Here is a 20,044-nt window from a genome sequence, read left to right as displayed (position 1 = left end):
ACACTCAAGCACATGCTCACACATGCACACACACGTACACACTCACTCCACCGACTCTTGCTCCAATACTCCCGCCCACCCCCAGCCCATTACTCCTCTGAGTAGGAGCAGCAAGCACGCGGGTCCTGCCAGATGGATGCAATTTGCATAATATCAGCAGCGGAGGCAGCAAGATCACCAGGGGTCAGGGCGCTGACATCCCCGCACAGTCTATCTGCAAGTGCTAATTTGGCCGGCATTGATCTGTCTTTCTGATTTCTTTGTCATTTACGTCTGCGATGGTTTGACAGGAGATACAGAGAGAGAGACAAGGGGAGGCCTGGCTGGGGCCGGGGCTAGGAAGGTAGGGAAACAAAGATTGTACTTCCCAGTGCAGCACACACACAGAACACATACGTACATATACCAGAACTTTCCTCCATCCATCCATCAGTCCACTCATCCATACGCCTATCCATTTTCCATCTGTGGTTGCTACTGAAGACCAGAGCATGGTGTCTGGCAAGGACCAAGTCTTCAGATGTCCCTGGGGCTCCAAGGGTGCCAGCTTGGGAAGGAAGGTGCACACCCCTCTCCCTGAGCACTATCCAAGCAGGCCAGGGGAGCCTCTGTGCCTGGAGAGTCCTCTCTTCTCATGGCTATCCATCATTCTCACTTTCTTTGGGAGATACCACAAAGGACAGACAGGAGTGGGGGTAGTGCTGGGGAAGCATGCACTCCAGTGTCTCTGGGCCCTCCCCATGAGGCAGCTGTCTGAAGCAGGGGGAGGTCCCCTATAGGACAGCCAGGGAGAGGGCTATCAGGTCTGCTGGGGCCTCACATCAATACTTCACCACCATCAGATCATCTGAAAACCAGACGCTTGGCTCTTGCTAATTCTGAGGTCCTACTTGAGCTAGAAAGTCCTATATTAGATCATATTTAAATGCCACATTCTGTTGAACCCTGGGCCAGACTCCCCAAATTCTTCCTTGTGTTGGGAGGAAGGTTCATCATAGGGATGGAGACCCTGCCAGGATGGGAGATGTCACGGGGAAAGGGGAGGGGCAGAGATCACAAAACTGGGAAGAAAGAGCCCACTGCAGAGAAGTGGGCATGGTCAAGGGAGGCAGAGGGCTTGAGCCATCCATAAGTGAAAGCCGCCTCCCGCTGGCCACAGAGGCTGTCTGGGCCCCACCTCCTTTCCCTTGCCTATGCTAGCAGAGGCAGGGTGATCAGAAGGAACTCCCTGCTGGGCAAGAGGGGGGCTGGTGTTTGCTGTGTGCTAATCCTAGGCCTGAGGTCTTCAGAGAGACCCTGAGAACTTCAAGGAGGGGAAGGCAAAGCTGTACTGTAGCCGAGCTCATTAGCCAGCACCCCCACACCTCCACTAGGAGGAGGGCGGGCGGCCCAGGGAGCTGGTGGCAGAAGCAGCAGAGAAAAGGCTGTCACTGTCCTTTCTTCCTTTTGGTACAAGAGTCTCCCTGAGCCGGCGGTTCTCCTGTAGTGACACCTCTCACGGGCGCTAATGAGATCCATGTCACAGAGCTAATGCGCTCTGACTAGGCTCTTGATAGACACCCCACTCCTTCAGGGGAGACCACAGACCAGTACTGCCCTCCTGGGGCCAGACCCCCATCCTGCCACTTGCCAGCCCAGCTCTCTTGCCAAACTGTGCTGGGCAACAAACTCCTGAGAGGATCCACTTGCTGTCTGGCCACCCTGCCTTACCAGGAGCCTCAGAGGTACCCTCCTAAGTCCCTGAGCAGAGGGGTTAAGCAACCAGGGCAGGACCACCCAGCTGGACATCAGGGAAGGTTCCAGTTATTCTCCCAGACAGCTGAAACCAGCAGTCTATGGGGGCCTCCATGTCCCAACAACCGGTGAGATTTTACTAACACTTTCTTTGCAGACTTCCAAAAAGAAAGAAGCAAAGGAGGCCTGGGTCTTGCCCCTAGAGAGGTCAAGTATGTGGGGACTGATCATTAGCAAACAAATTATAATCAGGGACTAAAGGTGTATTCTGTACACCCACACTGGGAGGGCCAGGCAGGATCCCCAGAGGAGGTGGCCCCTGGAAGATGGACAGGTTTTCCTGAGCCAAGAGAGAGAGCAAACCGAATTCACAAGAGTAAGAATTGTCGGGGTCAGAAAGAGGTCAGAAGCCAGTGGTTGTGGGGCATTGGCTCTGAGCAGAAGTGAAGGGGTGGCAATGCTTCCTTTCCTTTCTTCCTCAGTTGTTGCTACTGAAGCTTTGTCAAGGCCTGTAAGTTTCGCTGATACTGAAGTGAGGGAAGTGAGCTTATTTTCTTCCTTACTGTCTCCGTTGGTAGCACAAAGCCTGACACCAAAAGGTACTCCCAGTTCAGCACAGTGGTAAGAACATAGGCTTTGCATTTATACGGTCCTGGGTTTGAATCCTGACTCCTCAAGTCATCTGGCTGAGTGACCTCAGACAAGTAACTTAACTAGTTAAGCCTCAGTTTCCTACCTTATACAATGGGAATGATGATGTCTGCCTTCATAATACTGGTGTGAAAATTAAATTCATTAACATAAATGCCCCCAAATAATGTGCGTGTCTTGCTGACCCTGGGCTGAAAGGAAGAAGCACAGCACTCGGCAGTCCTTGGTGGAGGCTGCCTGCCGAGAATCTTTGGTCCAAGCCAAGGAAGCTGACAGAGCCCACGGAACAGCCAGTTCTATACACATGCAGTCCCTCCTCATCCACAAGCCACTCCAGCAGCACCCTGCTCACCAGGCCAATCCCCTCCCCCAGGAGGCGTCCTCCCGACTGCGAGGCCATGCTGACAGCCGATAGCCCGTCCTCCCAGAGCTTCAATGCTTCTACATGCTGGGTCCCCTCCCCCTCAGTCCCCAGGGCCAAGCCGATACCCTCTCCTGGACTGTGCCTGTGGGCTCTGTGGGGGCTGGGCACTGTGTCTGTCATCTTTATCAGTACATTTCTAGCACTTACCACATAGTAGGAGCAAAGTAAATGTTCACTGACCTGGTCCTGACTCTATTCCCACAGCCACTGCGGGCTCTGAATTAATCTTCACCTCCATGTACCTTACTGCACCTCCCCTTCTGCAGTTTCTCCTCACTAGTCCTCCCTGCTCATACTCTCAGGCTGCTCTGAACAGGTCACTACTCTGCCTGGACATTCCCACACTCCCTCTCAAACAACTCAGCCACCCATATCCATCCTACCAGCCATCTCCCCTTCTGTAGCTGGGTCTCCCTGCCCCTCTCATCAGCCCACCCCTCCCGTATGCCTGCTCTCTTGCTCTCTCAGCACCTCCACCATCCAATGCTTGGCAGGAGTCTCCACAATGTAGGCCCCACAGGCTCCTCCTGCCACATGTACCTTAGAAAGAGGCTCAGGATCATCGATGGGCTTAGGGTCATTGGTAATTTGGGAGAACCAAGCAGATCCTGGAGATGGCTAAGCTGTGGGATCTGCAGAACCCTTGCCCAGCATAACCAATGCTGCCTCACCCCCACTCCCAATATACATACCACTCCCCACTCCAGGCTGGCAGCTCCTCACAGAGTTAATTAGCACCATGTCACCGAGGACCAGCCTGAGTGGCCAGTGACAGGAGCTGACCCCTGACCCCAGGGCTGGGAAATAGTCCACATCAAACTCTTACAGCACGACCCTTTTAGCACGCACAGTAACTCGGGGCACCGCCAGCTGAAGCTCATTAAAGCTGTCTCTTTGGCGCGAGGGCCATTAACCTCACTGCTCAAAACCCATGCCTCCCCACCCCGCCTCTCCCAGCCCAATTAATGCCCTGCATCTTCCCTCCCTTCCAAGAACCCTTACCCACACCTCAGAGTCAGTCAGGAGCTGGCAGGGCAGCCCCCTTCATTCAAAAATACAAACACCAAATGCCAGGAATCCCCAGTGTCCTTGAGTACCCACTGTGTGCCAGGCACTGCACAAGCCCTTCACACAGCTGACTTCACTGAACCTTCCCAACAGCCATGAGAGGCAGTAGCACTCTCCCTTGTCTAAGGTCACAGGGCTCTGGACGGTAGAACTAGAACAATTGGCTCCAAAACTCTACTCTGTTGTCACTCACAGCGTTGGGTTGTCCCCTGGGGCCCACCCAGATGGAAAAACCTTCTCCTATAAAGAAGAAAGGAACACTTCAGGGGTCCTAACCCAGAATCGACACGAGTGAAGAGAAAAGAAGGGAACCACTGAGTCCCAGGAGGCAGCAAACAGTGGAAACAAGGAAGCCCTTTCTCTCAAAAACACACCCTGGATAGATACATAGGAGGGCACCCAGCTCCCTGTGCAGGGTGAGTTAACCCAGTCCCGCTGGTCCCTCCCACTGGCCAGACTCAATTACAGGCAGTTCCTCCTCCTCTGGGCCAATGCAAATCCTCTCACTGGTCCTTGTTCTCCGGTCTCTACCTTTCCCATCACTTTTTCATTGACTCATCTACTCACTTGTTCATTCACCACCTGATTGGATTTATTGAGCACCTATTAAGAACTAGTTTGTGCAGCACAGAGTGCCTCAGTGAGTCTGAATCAGAGCTCTGATCATGCTGTTTTCTCACAAACCTCCTGTTTCATCAAAACCTCATGAGAAACCCACTCCCTTTAACCTGTCATCCCAGGCCCACTTATGTCCCCACTGATTTTCTAGCTATTCCCTAACCCAAAGGAACCCTGCAGTCACTGGAAACTATTTGTAGATGTCTGGACCTGCCATCGCAGTATGCCAGGCTTCCTCATGCCCTCAGGCTTTGTACACATACTTCCCCCTAAGAAGAAAATCCTTTCCCCATTTTTCTGCCTAGCAAACTCCTATTCATCCTTCCAGGATCTGCTGACTCAAGTGTCCTCTTCTCTAGGAAGCTTTCTGCTCACCTCCCAGGCATACCACCTTGCTAGGTTTGGGGTCTCCACTAGATTGCATAGAATAGCAGTTGGGAGGGAACAGCAATTGCTGTGGGGTACCCCCCAAATCCTTAGGCCCATTGCCCACTTCTTCCCCCCCCCCCCCAACAAGAATGATACACGGCATCCCAGAAGTCAGTGAGATGTAAATGAAGGAGAAGCCATTTGGCAACTGAGAAAACCGTGTTTGGGGCAGCCCAGGTTTTTCTAACATAGCCCTCAGTGGCCTGGTGGCAAATGCCCAGTTCAGTCTCTGTCTCCTCTAGGATGTGAGCTCCCTGAGGACAGGAACTTCTACTCAGAATGCCCAGCACCCACCAGGCACCAATGATGTCTGTGGAAAGGATGAGGGGCTCATCCGTAGCAAGTGACTGGGTCCTCTGGTGTATCTTGCCAGTCCCCTCCTTCAGCTCCTGATATCTCCCAAAGGTACATAGGTTATGATAATGTCATAGTGCCACCCAAGAATACCCCTGCTCCTCCCCACTTGGAACAAAGCCTTGCCTGCTAAAAACCATTTGCATGCACATGTATGCACATGCACACAAAATAATTCAAAGAGAAATGAACAGACATACTTTCTGACAAGCTGATGATTGCTCCCATATACAGACACATGCCCTCAGGAAAACATAAAGATATATTGTTACACACAGCATCCCTCAAATATAGATATACATGGACACACATAGACTCTTAGACACACGCAGACATGCAGCTAAAGTTGCCAAATGCACATGCACATGCGCATACACACACACACAGTCACTCACAGACAGACACGTATCCATACTGAGAGATCAGAGGCTAGCAGAGCCTCCAATGCCTAGAACCATGGCCATTTCAGCTGCCTTCCAAGCAGTAATCCCCCTGAGGGTGCACCCCCACCTGGTATCCCAAGTGGCCCCTCCCAACCCAGTCACCGCTCAATGGAGGCTGCTGCTCCTGCGGGGGAGTCAATACCCTGTGGACGGAGCCATCGGTCAGAAGGACCCCGACTAATTAAAAGCTGGTGAGGTTTAAATAATTCATCTCCTTAACTCCCATTGATCGCCCAGTTTAGTGGCCACAGACTTGAAACAATATTAAACAGCCTCCTCCAGCTCCACGGGGGGTGGGTGAGCTGACATGTGCCCACCCCTCTGAGGACATCTCCCACCAGAGATTCAGCCAGAGGCAGGGTACCTTGATTTGAATCCAAGGCCACCTGTGACCCACCCGAAGCCCAGACCCCAGTCTCCTCCTAAATATTGTTTTGAGAGACCCTTTCCAATAGTCTGGTTTCCTTCTCCCTTCATACCCCCTTTCCCCGCCCTCCCCAGCTACGGAGAGCACCTTGCTAGAGCTTAAAAAAAGCCACAGAACCCCTCTGTGTGCCAGGGGACTGGGGCATGTGGACAGGAGACTGACCGGGCTGCCAGGGGGACATGTGGAAGGACTGACCAATGCCGCTGTGGGGCCGGCCTATGTGCTGCAGGCTGAGGCCCTTGTTCATGTCTAGAAGTCCGTTCTTGGGCCAGCAGCCCATGGCGAAGCTGTAAGCCTGGAAGACAGGAGGCAAGAATGGTTAACAGAGGCCCTGATCCTGAACCAACCCATCACTCTCCCCATCAAATCTTTCCCCCAAGGACTTATTCTCAACATACCACTTCATGAGAGTCCCCTCACAGGGTCCCCTTGCCACCAGAAAACCCATTCCTCCTCTAGAGCTCCCTTTCTTCTGGGCATCTCCCCATCGGAGACCCTTTGGCCCTCACTGGTGCCCCCTCACCAACTCCTCTAGAGAGCTCCCATTTACTAAGACTCTCCTTGTTAGGACCCTGCCTCTCATCAGGGGACCCCCTTCACCTTAAATTCCCTCCTCTCCAGAATCCTCAGCACTCTGCTGGGCCCCCTCCCATAGCATTACTGGTCACAGAGACTGTGGTCCGGAAGACTTGGAGACTAACGTATTCAAACTTCACAGATAGAAAAATCAAAGTGAGAGGGGGCCAACCACCTGCCTGTTACGGGTGCTTTTGACCCAGAGACAGGCGAGGCTGTAGAAGGCTGAGTGCCATGTGAGTGTTCAACTGGGGAGGGGTAAAGTCACCTGGTGAGACTCAAGCAGCAGTGAGGGGAGCACATGAAGGGTGTGTGTGTGTGTGTGTGTGTGTGTTAGGGGAAGCAGATCTCTGCTGAAGGTCAAGTGCTCACTTATGCATATTCAAAGCGGCCACCCATCGATCTGTACTTAATTGTTTTCCTGGGGTTGGGGAAGGAAGTGCTGGGGGCATCGATCTGCTCAGACCCCCAGCACTTCATTGCTCCCCTCCATCCCCTACTCCTGTCACCTGACAGTGGCCGAACTCCATGGGGAGGGAGCGGTAAGGTACATGGCAGGACAGGGATGGCTCCTGCTCTTACATTCCTTACAGGCATGATGACCTGATGTCACAGGTGAGGAAACTGAGACTCAGAAAGAAGAGACATACAAGGGTTAGAACATCATTAAGTGGCCCATTGGGAACTTAATTCCTGCTCAGCCTGCTGGCAAAGTCCTGGGCTCCTACCAGTGGGCTTGCATAGCTAGCTGACACTTCAAACATTAATTTTCCTTCCACTCACTTTAGAAGTCCCTAAACATCAGGCTGCCCTTCTCCAGTGGCAGGAAGCATGTGGGACAGTGGTCAATGGGAATGAAGCTTGGGTGAGTCCCCAGAAGTTAAATGGTGAGTCCGCTGATGATACTAAAGTGACTGCAGCCATGGTCAGACAGGCACTGACGTGCCCCTGCCCATCACTATGCCCAAGAGGTCCCCAGCCCACCAGACTCCTTCACAGGGAGAGCACCAGCAAAGGTTCAGAAACAAAGATAGGAAGCTGGACACAGAGTCTATGCCAGGGCTGAGGAGCTGGGCAGAGGGCTAGTGTCCTTCGTTCCCAGCTGCAGGAACCAAGCCTTGGCCCCATGGGCACTGAAGGGCTAGGAGCCAGTGTACTTCACCCTTAGCATCCTCCAAAGCCATTATCCTTGACCACGGAGGTACTAGCCACAGCCCAACTTCCCAGCCAACCCTCCCACCCTTTCCCAAGTCACAGCTGCAACCACAAATTGGGGGTTGAGTGTGAGGCTCAAGGACAGGGGAGAGGTCGCTGGCTTTGAGCCAGGGTGGAGCCGGGAATGCAGGCGGGGAGGAAAAGCAGCCAGTGGGTGGTGCAGAGCTGAAGAAGCTGCTATGCATGGTCAGGGCCAGGACTGGAGTGCAGTGGGCCAGAGAGCAGTGGCGGGCCTGCTTTCAAGTACTTTAAAATCACTTACAAAGGCCGGATTAAACGATCAGAAATTCCATTTAATAGGACAAATAAAGAAATAACAATCTACTCTATCAGCCTGGAGAAGGCAAGCTGGATAGTTTTTTTTTTTTTCTCCTTCTAAAAAGGAAAAAGGGAAGGAAGGGAAAAAAAGAAGGATAATGTGTGTTTACTCAAGCAAAGAAAAAAATATTTAAGTGATGTCGGGGAGAAGATTGCAGTAACTAGTGAAGAATAACATCGTCTACTTTGCTGTCAAATCACACCCGAATTTCAGTAATAGATTCTCGGCTGACACTCAATTCAATTCGAAGGTGATCCTGCTTTATCCCAGCCCATCAAATATTAAACACTTGCATTAGCAGGTGCTGCCGCTTCCCGGCTTAAAGCGGCGGGCGGGCGGCAGGGCTGCTGAGGCCCCTCTGCTCTGCTCTCGGCTCAGGGACAGGGCAGCTCAACGTTATCTGCACGTCATCCTGAGTCTTATCGCAGCTATAAGCGAGAAGACCACTTCAGATAACATTAGACGCTTGCCCCAATGCGTGTCAGTATGATTAGATTATTATTATAATAATGACTCCCCAAGAACTTCCCCTGACTGGGACATGTGGAAGGGGGGTGGAGGACAGCGAGCCCAGGAGGACCAGGCTGGACCAGGGCAAGCCAGAACCCATGGCAGGAAGCAGGGGCACCAAGCAAGGCGGCAGCGCCGGTCCCGCCTGACGGATGCCTTTCAGGAAGGGCAGTCTAGCTTGTCAGAGCCAGGGCGAGATGAATTGGCGTCTCCACCGTGGCCGCGGGTGTCATGCCGCACAGTTTCATATTCCCAGATAAGGTGTGATAACCAATTGCTGCTGTGACATGGCCTCATCCAGCACTTCCTCAGGGGGGCCCGGGCGGGGGAGGGGCATTGCGTGCACATGGGTCTGGCAAGCTCCTAATAAGAGGGATTTAATTTTTACAAATGCTGCTTCCAGTGGGGCCTTCACATACCAGCCAAAGTCCAAAATGATATTAAAAATGGTTAATTAAAACTGCTCTTCTTCAGCCTGGGCTCTCCCTCTGCTGCCCTGCTGAGAAGCCTGGCATGTCTCCTCCAGGTACTGCCACATACCCCTGCAGAACTGAACTTCACGCGTGACCACAGTCTCATGGAACCCTCTAGGCACAGTAAGATGGACCAGTACCTCAAGCTACCCCTGCCACCTCAGGTACCTTCCAGGCACAGCCAGTGGACACAGCCATGCAGAGAATACGGGGTCCTATAGCAACCTGTGCTCCCACCAATATGAGGTCTGAATACTTACACCTGCTGCCCTATGCACTTGTACCCAGATGCCCACCACCCTCAGCACACATTTCTAAAGCCCCTGCCCTCCTCCCAGATATAGACACTGTGGAGCGTGCATACCCATGCAAGTGTGCCCCTCCTTCCATTCCCCACTCCCTCCTGACATCCTCCCTAAGAGATTACACCCACCCAGGATTCTTAACAGAGACTTCCTGGGAGTCCAGTTCAGAACAGGGTGGTGTGGGCTCTGTCTCAGATTCTGGCTGGGAAGTCAAGTCTGGGACCCAGGGAACCATCAGAGCTGGATGATTCAGGAGGCTGTCCACAGGGACAATGGAGACAAACAGGCAGATGTGGGATTGGAGGTGGCTAGGAAAGCTTCCTAGAGCGAGGGGTACTGGAGGGCACCAGGTAGAAGACATAGCAAGGGCAAAGGAGAATGGCAGGAGCAAGCTTGACGAGTGCATAGGAAAGGGCTTAGGTGTTGCTGGGGCAGCCAACACCGACAGAAGGAGTCATATCTTCAGATGCTGGCTCCCAGCTCTGTGCAAACTGGCATCAATCGAGGGGCCCCAATTATAGTCTACCGCCTTTTCCCCACTATTTCCTATTCCCACTCTTTCTCTTCTACCAGCCTGTGTGGTGTGGGGGTAAGGGACCCAGTAGCTTTCTGACCTTGATCAGTGTGGGGCAGGAATCTGTTTTAAGAGCTCTTGCCAAGATCTGTGCCTGAGCCCCTTTTCCATGCTGGTTCCAAATTCTCTGGGTGCCACTTTTCTAGCTGCACTTCTGCCAGCTGTCAGGCCCACTTGATGGGTTCCTGACCAGAGGGTGGGGCAGGTGGAAGGATGTCTGAGGAGCCCAAGTCCTGTCCAGGTTAGGTGGAATTGTGGTGAGAGATGCTGGTCCACCAAACTGCGCCCTCCCAGCCCTGTGCCAGGCAGGCATGCACACTTCCCTTCCCCTGGGCTGCTGTAATTTCCATGCGCAGGGAAGCAGGTGCCGAGCTGCTCCCGGCTGGCTCTCCCCTCTCGTGCTCTGCCCGCCTTGGCTGCTGCCCCATTAGCTTAGTGGCCAGCCATCTGCGACGGGCCTGCCACGCAGCCCTGCTGTAGGCGCGGCGGGTGGCCCCCTGTGTAACAGGGAGCTTTGCCATTAGCGCCTTTAATATTCTGACACCTCAGCACAGCCTGCTATTACATGCAAACGCTGATCGCCCTGTGAAATTACATTGCTGGGCCCGCGAAATGGAATCGTGTATAATCAGCCTCCTCCATGCACTGTCAGTCCCATCACAAACACGGCGCCCGGCGGCTTACGGGGGCTTAGCAGCTGCGACAAGTGTATTGGGTTTAATAGATGAAGTAGCCCTCATCGGCAGCAGCATCAGATCCTTCAAAGAGGAAAGAAGAGGCATCGACAGCTGCTGGGGTGTCTTTGCCCACCCACTCACTACCTACCAGGGCCCTGAGAGTAGGGTGGACACAGAGGGAGCAAGAACCCAGCTCAAATTGCAGACAGAAGCACAGACTACCCTGCAACTTCCAGAAAACCTAGAGCTCCCAAGCCAACACCAGCACACCGACATATCCAACCTCTCCACAAGTTGGGGAGGAGCAGGCCTTTAAGCAGATCTCTAGGTGACTGTCACCCTCTGGGCCTAAGGCTGATGGGCCATTTGCCAAGCTGAGGAACCAAATCAAACCAAATGCCATTCCCATGAACACTCAACAGACAAAGCTGTAAACATGATACTCTGAGGAGAGGGGAGATAACGTATGACAGACGTAACTACTACCTAACCTTTTTATCTAACTGGCCAACAGTTCTTTAGTTGGTGGACCAAGTACCAAGGTCACAGGTAAACATGAGGATGGTGTGCTCAGGAGCAAAGTCTTACAGAAGGGCAATGTCTGGGCTCAACAGTCAGACAAGCCAGAATTTGGTTCCCAGTTCTGCCAGTTATTGGCACTGTAATTTTGGATGAGTTATTAAACCCCTCTGAACCTCAGTACTACAAAATGGAATGGTAGTTCTTTCTTCCAGGTATACCTAAGGTCACTCAGGAATGCCTGTTCCACTGCCACCTCCAAATACCCTTGGTGCCATCACCCAAAAGGCACATTGCCTTTGAGAATGCTGTTCCCTCTCCCTTTTCTGGGTTCAGTCTAACACACCAATTGTGGCAGATTGTATTTTCCAGTATCTCCCATCTCCCATGATCTTCTTACAATGTGATTCAAGAGGGGGAGTCTTGAAATAGGATGTTGTTTTTTTTAACTTTACTATTTCAACCAACAAAGTAATGCAGAAGTAATACTATGTAACCTCAAGAAATGCTATATAATATCAGAAATGCTAACCAGATAAAGACACTACAAAGAAAGAGAATTGCAGGCCAATATCCCTGATGAACACAGATGCTAAGATCCTCAACAAAATATTAGCAAATCACATCCAGCAATATATTAAAAAGATCATACACCATGATCAAGTGGGATTTATTCCAGGAATGCAAGGCTGGTACAATATTCGCAAATCAATAAGCGTGATACATCACATAAACAAATTGAAAGACAAAAATCACATGATCATATCAATAGACGCAGAAAAAGCATTTGACAAAATCCAACACCCATTTTTGATAAAAACTCTCAGCAAAGTGGGAATAGAGGGAGCATATCTCAACATGATAAAGGCCATATATGACAAACCTACAGCCAACATCATACTCAATGGGCAAAAACTCAAACCATTTCCCCTAAGAATAGGAACAAGACAGGGATGCCCCACTTTCAGCACTCCTGTTCGACATAGTACTGAAGTGCTAGCCATAGTGATTAGACAAGAAGAAGAAATAAAAGGCATCCAGATTGGAAAAGAAGAAGTAAAACTGTCATTATTCGCAGATGACATGATATTGTACATAGAAAACCCCAAAGACTCCATAAAACAACTACTAGACTTAATAAATGAATTCAGCAATGCAGCAGGATACAAAATTAACACCCAGAAATCTATGGCTTGTTTATACATCAATAATGAACTCACAGAAAGAGAAACTAAAAGAACAATCCCATTTACCATTGCACCAAAAAATTAAGATACCTAGGAATAAACTTAACTAAGGAGGTAAAAGACTGATACTCGGAAAACTACAGGATGTTGAAAAAAGATAGAGGCCCTAGCTGGTTTGGCTCAGTGGATAAAGCGTTGACCTGTGGACTGAAGGATCCCAGATTTGATGCCTGTCAAGGGCACATGCCTGGGTTGTGGGCTCAATCTCCAGTAGGGGGCATGCAGGAGGGAACAATCAATGATTCTCTCTCATCATTGATGTTTCTATCTCTCTCTCCCTCTCCCTTCCTCTCTGAAATCAATAAAAATATTTTTAAAAAGAAAAAAAAAAGAGATAGAGGAAGTCATAAACAAATGGAAGAATATACCACGTTCATGGATTGGTAGAATCAACATCATTAAAATGTCCATACTACCCAAAGCAATTTATAGATTCAATGCAATCCCTGTTAAGATACCAACGGAATATTTCACAGACCTAGAACAAACTCTCCAAAAAAATTCATATGAAAAAAAAAAAAAAAAGACCCCAAGCCATAACCGGTTTGGCTCAGTGGATAGAGCGTTGGCCTGCAGACTGAAGGGTCCCAGGTTCGATTCTGGTCAAGGGCATGTACCTTGGTTGCGGGCACATCCCCAGTTGGGGGTGCAGGAGGCAGCTGATTGATGTTTCTTTCTCATCTATGTTTCTAACTCTCTATCCCTCTCCCTTACTGTAAAAAAAAAAACACCAATAAAATATATTTTTAAAAAAAAGACCCCAAATAGCTGCAGCAATCCTGAAAAAAAAAAAAAAAGGAAAGAAATGCTAAGGCCGCTTACTCATTGGCTGGAACACTTGCCGTGGAGCCCTCGGCTGCCCTGAAGTAGTCAGACTGCTCTGAGGCAACCAAACAAGCTCATGTAGAGACCATAGAGAGAAGCCACAAGACTAGGCAGAGAGAGATGCCCAGCCTGCCCCCAGCTGCTCCAACCACACTGTGCCAGATCCAGTAACTGACTAAAGTGTGTGAGAGAACCTGAGCCAGACTACCTTACTGAGCCTTTAATGAATTTCTGACTTACAGAAACCATCAGCTAATAAAATAGTTAACTGTTTTAAATCACTAAGTTTTGGGGTGATTAGTTATGCAGCAATACTAGTTGGAAAACCAATATAAACCCCATGGAGTTGATGTGAGGATTACACAAACTATTGCATGTAAAGTGCTTAAAACAATGTTCTTTGAAAGTTATGTATTAGATTAGAATCTTTATTTATTTATTTATATTTATTTACTAGAGGCCTGGTGCACAAGATTCTTGCATGGGGGCAGGGGGGTGTCCCTCAGCCTGGCCTGCACCCTCTCTAATCCGGGACCCCTCAGAGGATGTCTGACTGCCGGTAAACCGGCAGTCGGACATCCCTCTCACAATCTGGGACTGCTGGCTCCTAACCGCTCACATGCCTGCCTGTCTGATCGCCCCTAACCACTCTGCCTGCCTGCCTGATCGCCCTAACTGCTCTCCCCTGCCGGCCTGATTGCCCCTAACCGCCTCTGCCTCGGCCCCCGTCCCCATCACCGTGGCTTTGTCTGGAAGGACAACTGGAAGATGTCCAGCTGACCTGGTCTAATTAGCATATTACCCTTTTATTAGTATAGATTTGTTTGTTAATCCTCACTCGAGGTTATTTTTCCATTGATTGTTAAGAGAGTGGAAGGAAGCCAAAACCGGTTTGGCTCAGTGGATAGAGCGTCGGCCTGCGGACTGAAGGGTCCCGGGTTCGATTCCGGTCAAGGGCATGTACCTTGGTTGCGGGCACATCTCCAGTGGGAGGTGTGCAGGAGGCAGCTGATCGATGTTTCTCTCTCATCGATGTTTCTAGCTCTCTATCCCTCTCCCTTCCTCTCTGTAAAATATCAATAAAATATATTTAAAAAAAAAAAAAAAAAAAAAAAAAAAAAAAAAAGAGAGTGGAAGGAAGAGGGAGAGACAGAGAGAAACATCTATGTGAGAGAGACACATTGATTGGTTGCCTCCTGCACACAACCTGACCAGGGCGAGGGAACCTGCAACCAAGGTACGTGCCCTTGACCAGAATCAAACCCAGGACCCTTCAGTCCGTGGGACAACCCTCTATCCACTGAACCAAACCGGCTAGGGCTAGATTATAATTTTTAAAGTCCTCCATATCCCCATCCAGAGCTGTTGCCTGTTCTTTGAATAACCAAACTTCTCAAGGTTTTCTCTGCTCACCCCATTTACCTCACTCATCACTCCTTAACTCCTGCAGACTAATTTCTAGCCTTGTTATGCCACTTAGCTCCTGTTAAAGTCAAGTCTTCACCAAACTGCCCACATCTATAGGCAATTTCTGGTTCTTGCTGCTTTCACCACTCGGCAGCCTATTTCATCTTTTTTTTTTTTTTTTAAACAAAACAAAACATTTTTTTTTATTGATTTCAGAGAGAGGAAGGGTGAGGGAGTGAGAGAGATAGAAACATCAATGATGAGAGATAATCATCAATTGGCTACCTCCTGCATGCCCCACATTGGGGATCAAGCCCGCAACACGGACATGTGCTCTGACTGGTAATCGAACCATAACTTCTTGGTTCATAGGTTGACACTCAACCACTGAGCCATGCCAGATGGGCAAAAAACCCCTTCTTTGGTTTTTTCAACATCCTATTCTTTGAGTTTTCTTATCTTTTCCTGTCAATCTCCTATATAGTCTCTTCTGTAGCTGGTCATCCAATGTGTATTTTCATCTGGTCTCTCTTCCTGTTTTTATCTACACTCTACCACTTTTCCTGGTGATTTCTTCAACTTCCTCATCTTCAACCTCTCCAACTTCTAAATTAATATTTCTTGCCTCTACTTGAGTGTCAAACATATACATTCTGTTGCCTATCTGATTATTTCCACTTGGACTTTACTCAGACACTTCATTCTCAATATGTTTAAAAATTAATTTCAACCATCTCCCTTCCAAATAGCCCCTTCTCCTGGGTTTCCAAATCCCAGTGAAAGTTGTTACCACCTGCCTGGTCTACCAGAAAAGTGGGGGTCAATCTTGCTTCCTTCTTCTTCCTTACCATCCACTAATCCTGGGATTGCTGTTCAAGTCTCTAAGACTTGACCGAAGAAATTCCTTCAGCCTACTGAGAATAATGCTCTCTGACGTCTCCTACTTTTTGTCCTAATGAACATATATTTCTCTTTCAACATTCAACTCAAAAGTACTTTCCTTTACTAAGTCTTTCCTAACACAACTCTTCGTTTTCATCCTTACCTGAGGATTTGGTTTTTATTGATTTTTTTTGGGGGGGGAGGGGGGGAGAGAGAGAGAGAAAGAGAGCTAAACATCAATACGAGAGAGAAACATTGATCAGTTGCCTCTTGTATGTGCCTCAACTGGGGATGGAACTTACAACCTAGGTTTGTGCCCTGATCAGGAATCAAATCCGCAACTTTTTGGTGCATGGGATGATGCTCCAACCAACTGAGCCATCCAGCCAGGGTCTGACTCATACCTTCTTTAAATCCACCCATATTCTAAACAGTACCTGTAACATTAGATTTGCTTATAAATATGTTACCCATGATGCTGGGAGATTCTTAGGGCAAGGGTGGTAGCCGCTGTCTCCCTGAAAGGTCTCCATTGAGGGAAGGGAAAAAAGACATCTCTTTGGTTATAATTTTGTCAAGCAGGAAGGCTGGTTTTCAGAGTTGCTACTGTTGTTAATCCTATCCAGTCTCCTTCGGGAACCACTGCTGTTCTTGCCCAGCCTAACAGCAATTCCTTGATAGCCAGCCTTAGAACTGGGGGTTCAGTTGCCTGTGTCAGCAAAGGAGACTGCTCCTGACCCCCTTTCCTTTTCTGAACTCTTTGGCCTTATGGGCAGGCCTCATTGCTCAGTCCCAGCAAAGGCATGGCCAGCACAGTGACAGCAGTAAAAGGATGAACACTTGCGTTGGGTGATACAAACCCGTTCTCTCTACTCCTAGCTTGTAGTTCTGTGTGCTCAGTGTTCCCTGACTACCAGCATACTTCAGGGGCCCCCGAGCTGCTGCTGCTTCTGCCCATCAACAGAACCTGAGTGGGATAATTACCATCTCTGTGTACTGAACCTTCCTGCTCACTGCCTACAATGGGACAGCTGCCTTTAGTGCACGGGACCACCACCACAGCAAAGGCAGGGGCTGTATCATAGGTCCAGGGTCCACAACATTTGGAGAACAGTGGCCAGCTCAGTTTGAGTCTATTTTCAGGTATTCCTAGAGTGTCATCACCGAGTCAGAGGGGACCTGGGGACACTGAGGTTTCTGAGATGAGAACCAGAGAAGGAGCTCCTCAGCCACACTGCCTCAGACCTACAGAAGGGGCTGGCCTGTCTGGGGATCCATGTACTGTCCCAGAGTCCAATACAGTAGGTCAGTCTGAGCCAACTGCCCAGGGTGAGAGTTACATTGTGAGTTTTCTTTGTTTTCATTACAATTTCCTCTCCCATTGCTTCTTTTAAGCCAGCCCTTTCCTCCCCGGGGTGCTGGGGATTGAATGAAACACCACCCCTGGCTCCAATAAGTGTATTTCAATTACATCTGTCACTGCATAACGATATAATGATATATCATGTGATATTAAATCCATGGTAATCATATCAGGGATTTTTTTTAATCGTGCACTAATTGCATTATTACATCTCTATAATTAACAACAGGAGGTATGGAAATTCAGTTAAGACAGAGAGCTCAATGTACTCCCCCCACACCACCCTTGCCCTAACTCCCCAAGATTAGGCCCAATTAGGAGATGTGGACTGCAGGGCATTAGCAAGATGGGCCAAAGCCCCCACCTTTTAGTGCCTCAACCATGGGCAAAGCTTTCAGCATCCAGGGCTGGCAGAAACAGGCCAGACGACTGAGACCAGGGTCTGTCTTGTGGCTGCTCAGGAAAGAGTCTGAGAAAGGCCCAACAGAAAGCCATACAGAAAGGCCCAACGACAAGGCTCAGCTGAGCCTTCCAGACCTTGTGCCATTGTAGTACCAAGTTTTCTCCTTGGGAGGGGTGTTACCTTTCCTTCAAACCAGCAAAGCCCTCAAAGGTTCTTATAAGGCACAAAGCAAGTTCCAGCCTCCTGGCCTCCTGAACAAGAATTCTTCCTGCGACTGCTACACATACTCCCTTCCCTTTGACCTAGCCCTTTGTGTGGCAGCTCTCAACATCACCAGGTCCAGCAGCTGTGATGTCTCGGTCTCTTGGTCCTATCATCCATGAACTACACAAACCCAATTCTTCTTGGGGCCATTCCTCCCCAATTCTCTCTCTGAAGTCTGGTTCTTCGTACTGCATGACAAGTGGGTTTTGATAACCATTGGGGTCATTCCCCTACTCCCCAGAATGGTTCAGGTTCTTATGTCCTCCCACCTAGGCCTATATGGAGAGGGGACAGGCTCAAGACTGCAGCTTGAACTATGTCAAATGACCCTGTCTCTCCCACCCCCTTCCTGATACTAAGCTGTTGGGCTAATCCCCTGAGGGGTGTCAGAACCAGTCTGTAAAGCAAAATTCTGTGTTTTAAGTCCAAAGCTTTGAACTTGGCATGTAACTAGTCCTCAGTGAGGGGCAGGCATTTTGCTAAGTTTGACTCTCAGAAGTTGGACAGGCCTAAAGATAAAAGAGAAAAAGCATGTCCTTTTTCCTAATAAAAAGGAGACACTAATAGCAGTCAGCACTTAGGCAAAGTACTTTAAGTTTCTAAAGTGCTTTCCAAATTAAAATATAATCCTTTATTGAGCATGTGACACCACCACCATCAACCGCCCCTCAAACACGAAGGCATGTGCATGCTTGTGCACAACACATGTACCTCCACTTCCTTGCTCTCTGGAAAAATAAAAATTGGGGTGTCCAAAATCTCCATCCCAGACCCCCCTCCCTCTTCACTGGCTTGCTCAAATAACACACACTTATTGAGCAACTACCATGTGTCAAACTCTGTGCTAGGTGCCAGAGACACATAGATCAAGTAAACTAAGCCACTGTCTTCAAGGGGCTTCCAAGCTAGGAGAGACATGTAAACATGTATGTAAACTCACCACACAGTGAGGGACTGAGGCCTTGCAAGAGCAGAAACCCTAACCAGGCTTGGAGAAAAATCACTGAGAAGGACCAAGATGGCCTTCAGTGGGACATCCAAGGTGGGCCGCCTAGAGAAGGTGGGCATATAGACTAGGAGGAGCTCAGTTCAAAACAGTCCTAAGAAAGTGCATTGGTGGCCCGGCTGGTGTGGGTCAGTGGTTGAGCATTGACCTATCAACCAGGAGGTCACGGTTCAATTCCTGGTCAGGGCACATGCCCGGGTTGCAGCCTCGATCCCCACTTGGGGAGTATGTAGGAGGCAGCCAATCAATGATTCTCTCTCATCATTGATGTTTCTATCTCTCTCTCCCTTCCTCTGTGAAATCAATTAAAAATATATTAAAAAAAGAAAGAAAGTGTATGGGTGGTGCATGACACTGTGGGAGTAGATAAGATCACTCAGGAAGAGAATAAAAGCCTTCAGAGTCAGATAGGGCCCTTCTCTTCTCTGATGTTTAGAAGAAAAAAAGGAAGGCTGAGAGGCAACAGCCTCCTCTCCAGGCACGCCCAACATCCTGGCCCCTGTACCTCTCTTTGTCAACTCTACCTTCACTCTACTCAGGTGTGTTATGATGGAAGAGTATAGACTTAGGAATCACACTGATTCATTCACAGCAAACATTTACTGAGAACCTGTTATATGCCAGGCTACACACATTCACTGAAGGCTTTCCAGACCCTGGCAACTCAAATGCAGATCCTGTCCTCAAAGAACCCACTGTCCTTTGAGGACAAACAGACATGGACACCAATAAGTGCCCAGTCACTGCAATAGACAGTGATCAGAGAGAACTGCAGAGGGATATAAAGGAGGAAAGTGCTCAGGCTCAGAGGCATCTGGAGTCCAGAATGGGGTGGGCTGCCTCCTACTCCTCTCCTCACCACACAAGCAGCACTCAGCTGGCTGGGACAGAACTCTCCTTACAGACTGCAGATTGGGCTGGGGGCAGGGGTGAGGAGAGCCCTGAACCAAGGCTTGGAAAGGGCTGGCGACTAAGAAGCAGTGAATCTAAGCCAGGGCCTTCTGGTTGCAAAGATGAAGGTTATAAGGCTGCAACTAAAGCTACAGAAGACAGAAAGGCTTACTGTATCATCCCAGGATGAGGGAAGGGGCACCTCTAGCACAAGCAACAGGACTTGAATAGAAAATAGCAACTCTAGTTCCCAGGCCTGTTTCCCCATTGGAAAGTGGGGACTTAATTGCTTGAATTCTTTAAAAAAAAAAACACAACATATTTTATTGATTTTTTACAGAGAGGAAGGGAGAGGGATAGAGAGTTAGAAACATCAATGAGAGAAACATTGATCAGCTGCCTCCTGCACACTCCCTACTGGGTATGTGCCTGAAATCAAG

At 49.3% G+C, this 20,044-nt stretch overlaps 1 protein-coding gene across 18 annotated transcripts in view; it reads right to left on the bottom strand.

The window, feature by feature from the left end:
* Positions 1–20,044, bottom strand: part of ERI3 (ERI1 exoribonuclease family member 3) — a 143,000-nt gene that overhangs the window by 18,375 nt on the left and 104,581 nt on the right. For 10 of the 18 annotated variants that reach the window (XM_080655867.1, XM_080655862.1, XM_080655863.1 and 7 more), the window contains one exon: positions 6,344–6,443. In XM_080655867.1, coding sequence (XP_080511993.1) covers positions 6,344–6,443 — 100 coding nt within the window. Of the gene's footprint in view, positions 1–6,310; positions 6,444–20,044 lie in introns of all 18 variants that reach the window. The other 8 variants (XM_080655865.1, XM_080655869.1, XM_080655875.1 and 5 more) reach the window with 1 other exon arrangement.

The sequence above is a fragment of the Plecotus auritus genome, assembly GCF_963455305.1.
Source record: "Plecotus auritus genome assembly, chromosome: 2".
In the NCBI taxonomy this organism is placed as follows: domain Eukaryota; kingdom Metazoa; phylum Chordata; class Mammalia; order Chiroptera; family Vespertilionidae; genus Plecotus; species Plecotus auritus.
The sequence above is the reverse complement of the archived record's forward strand: the minus strand, read 5'-3'. Positions and strand labels throughout refer to the sequence as shown.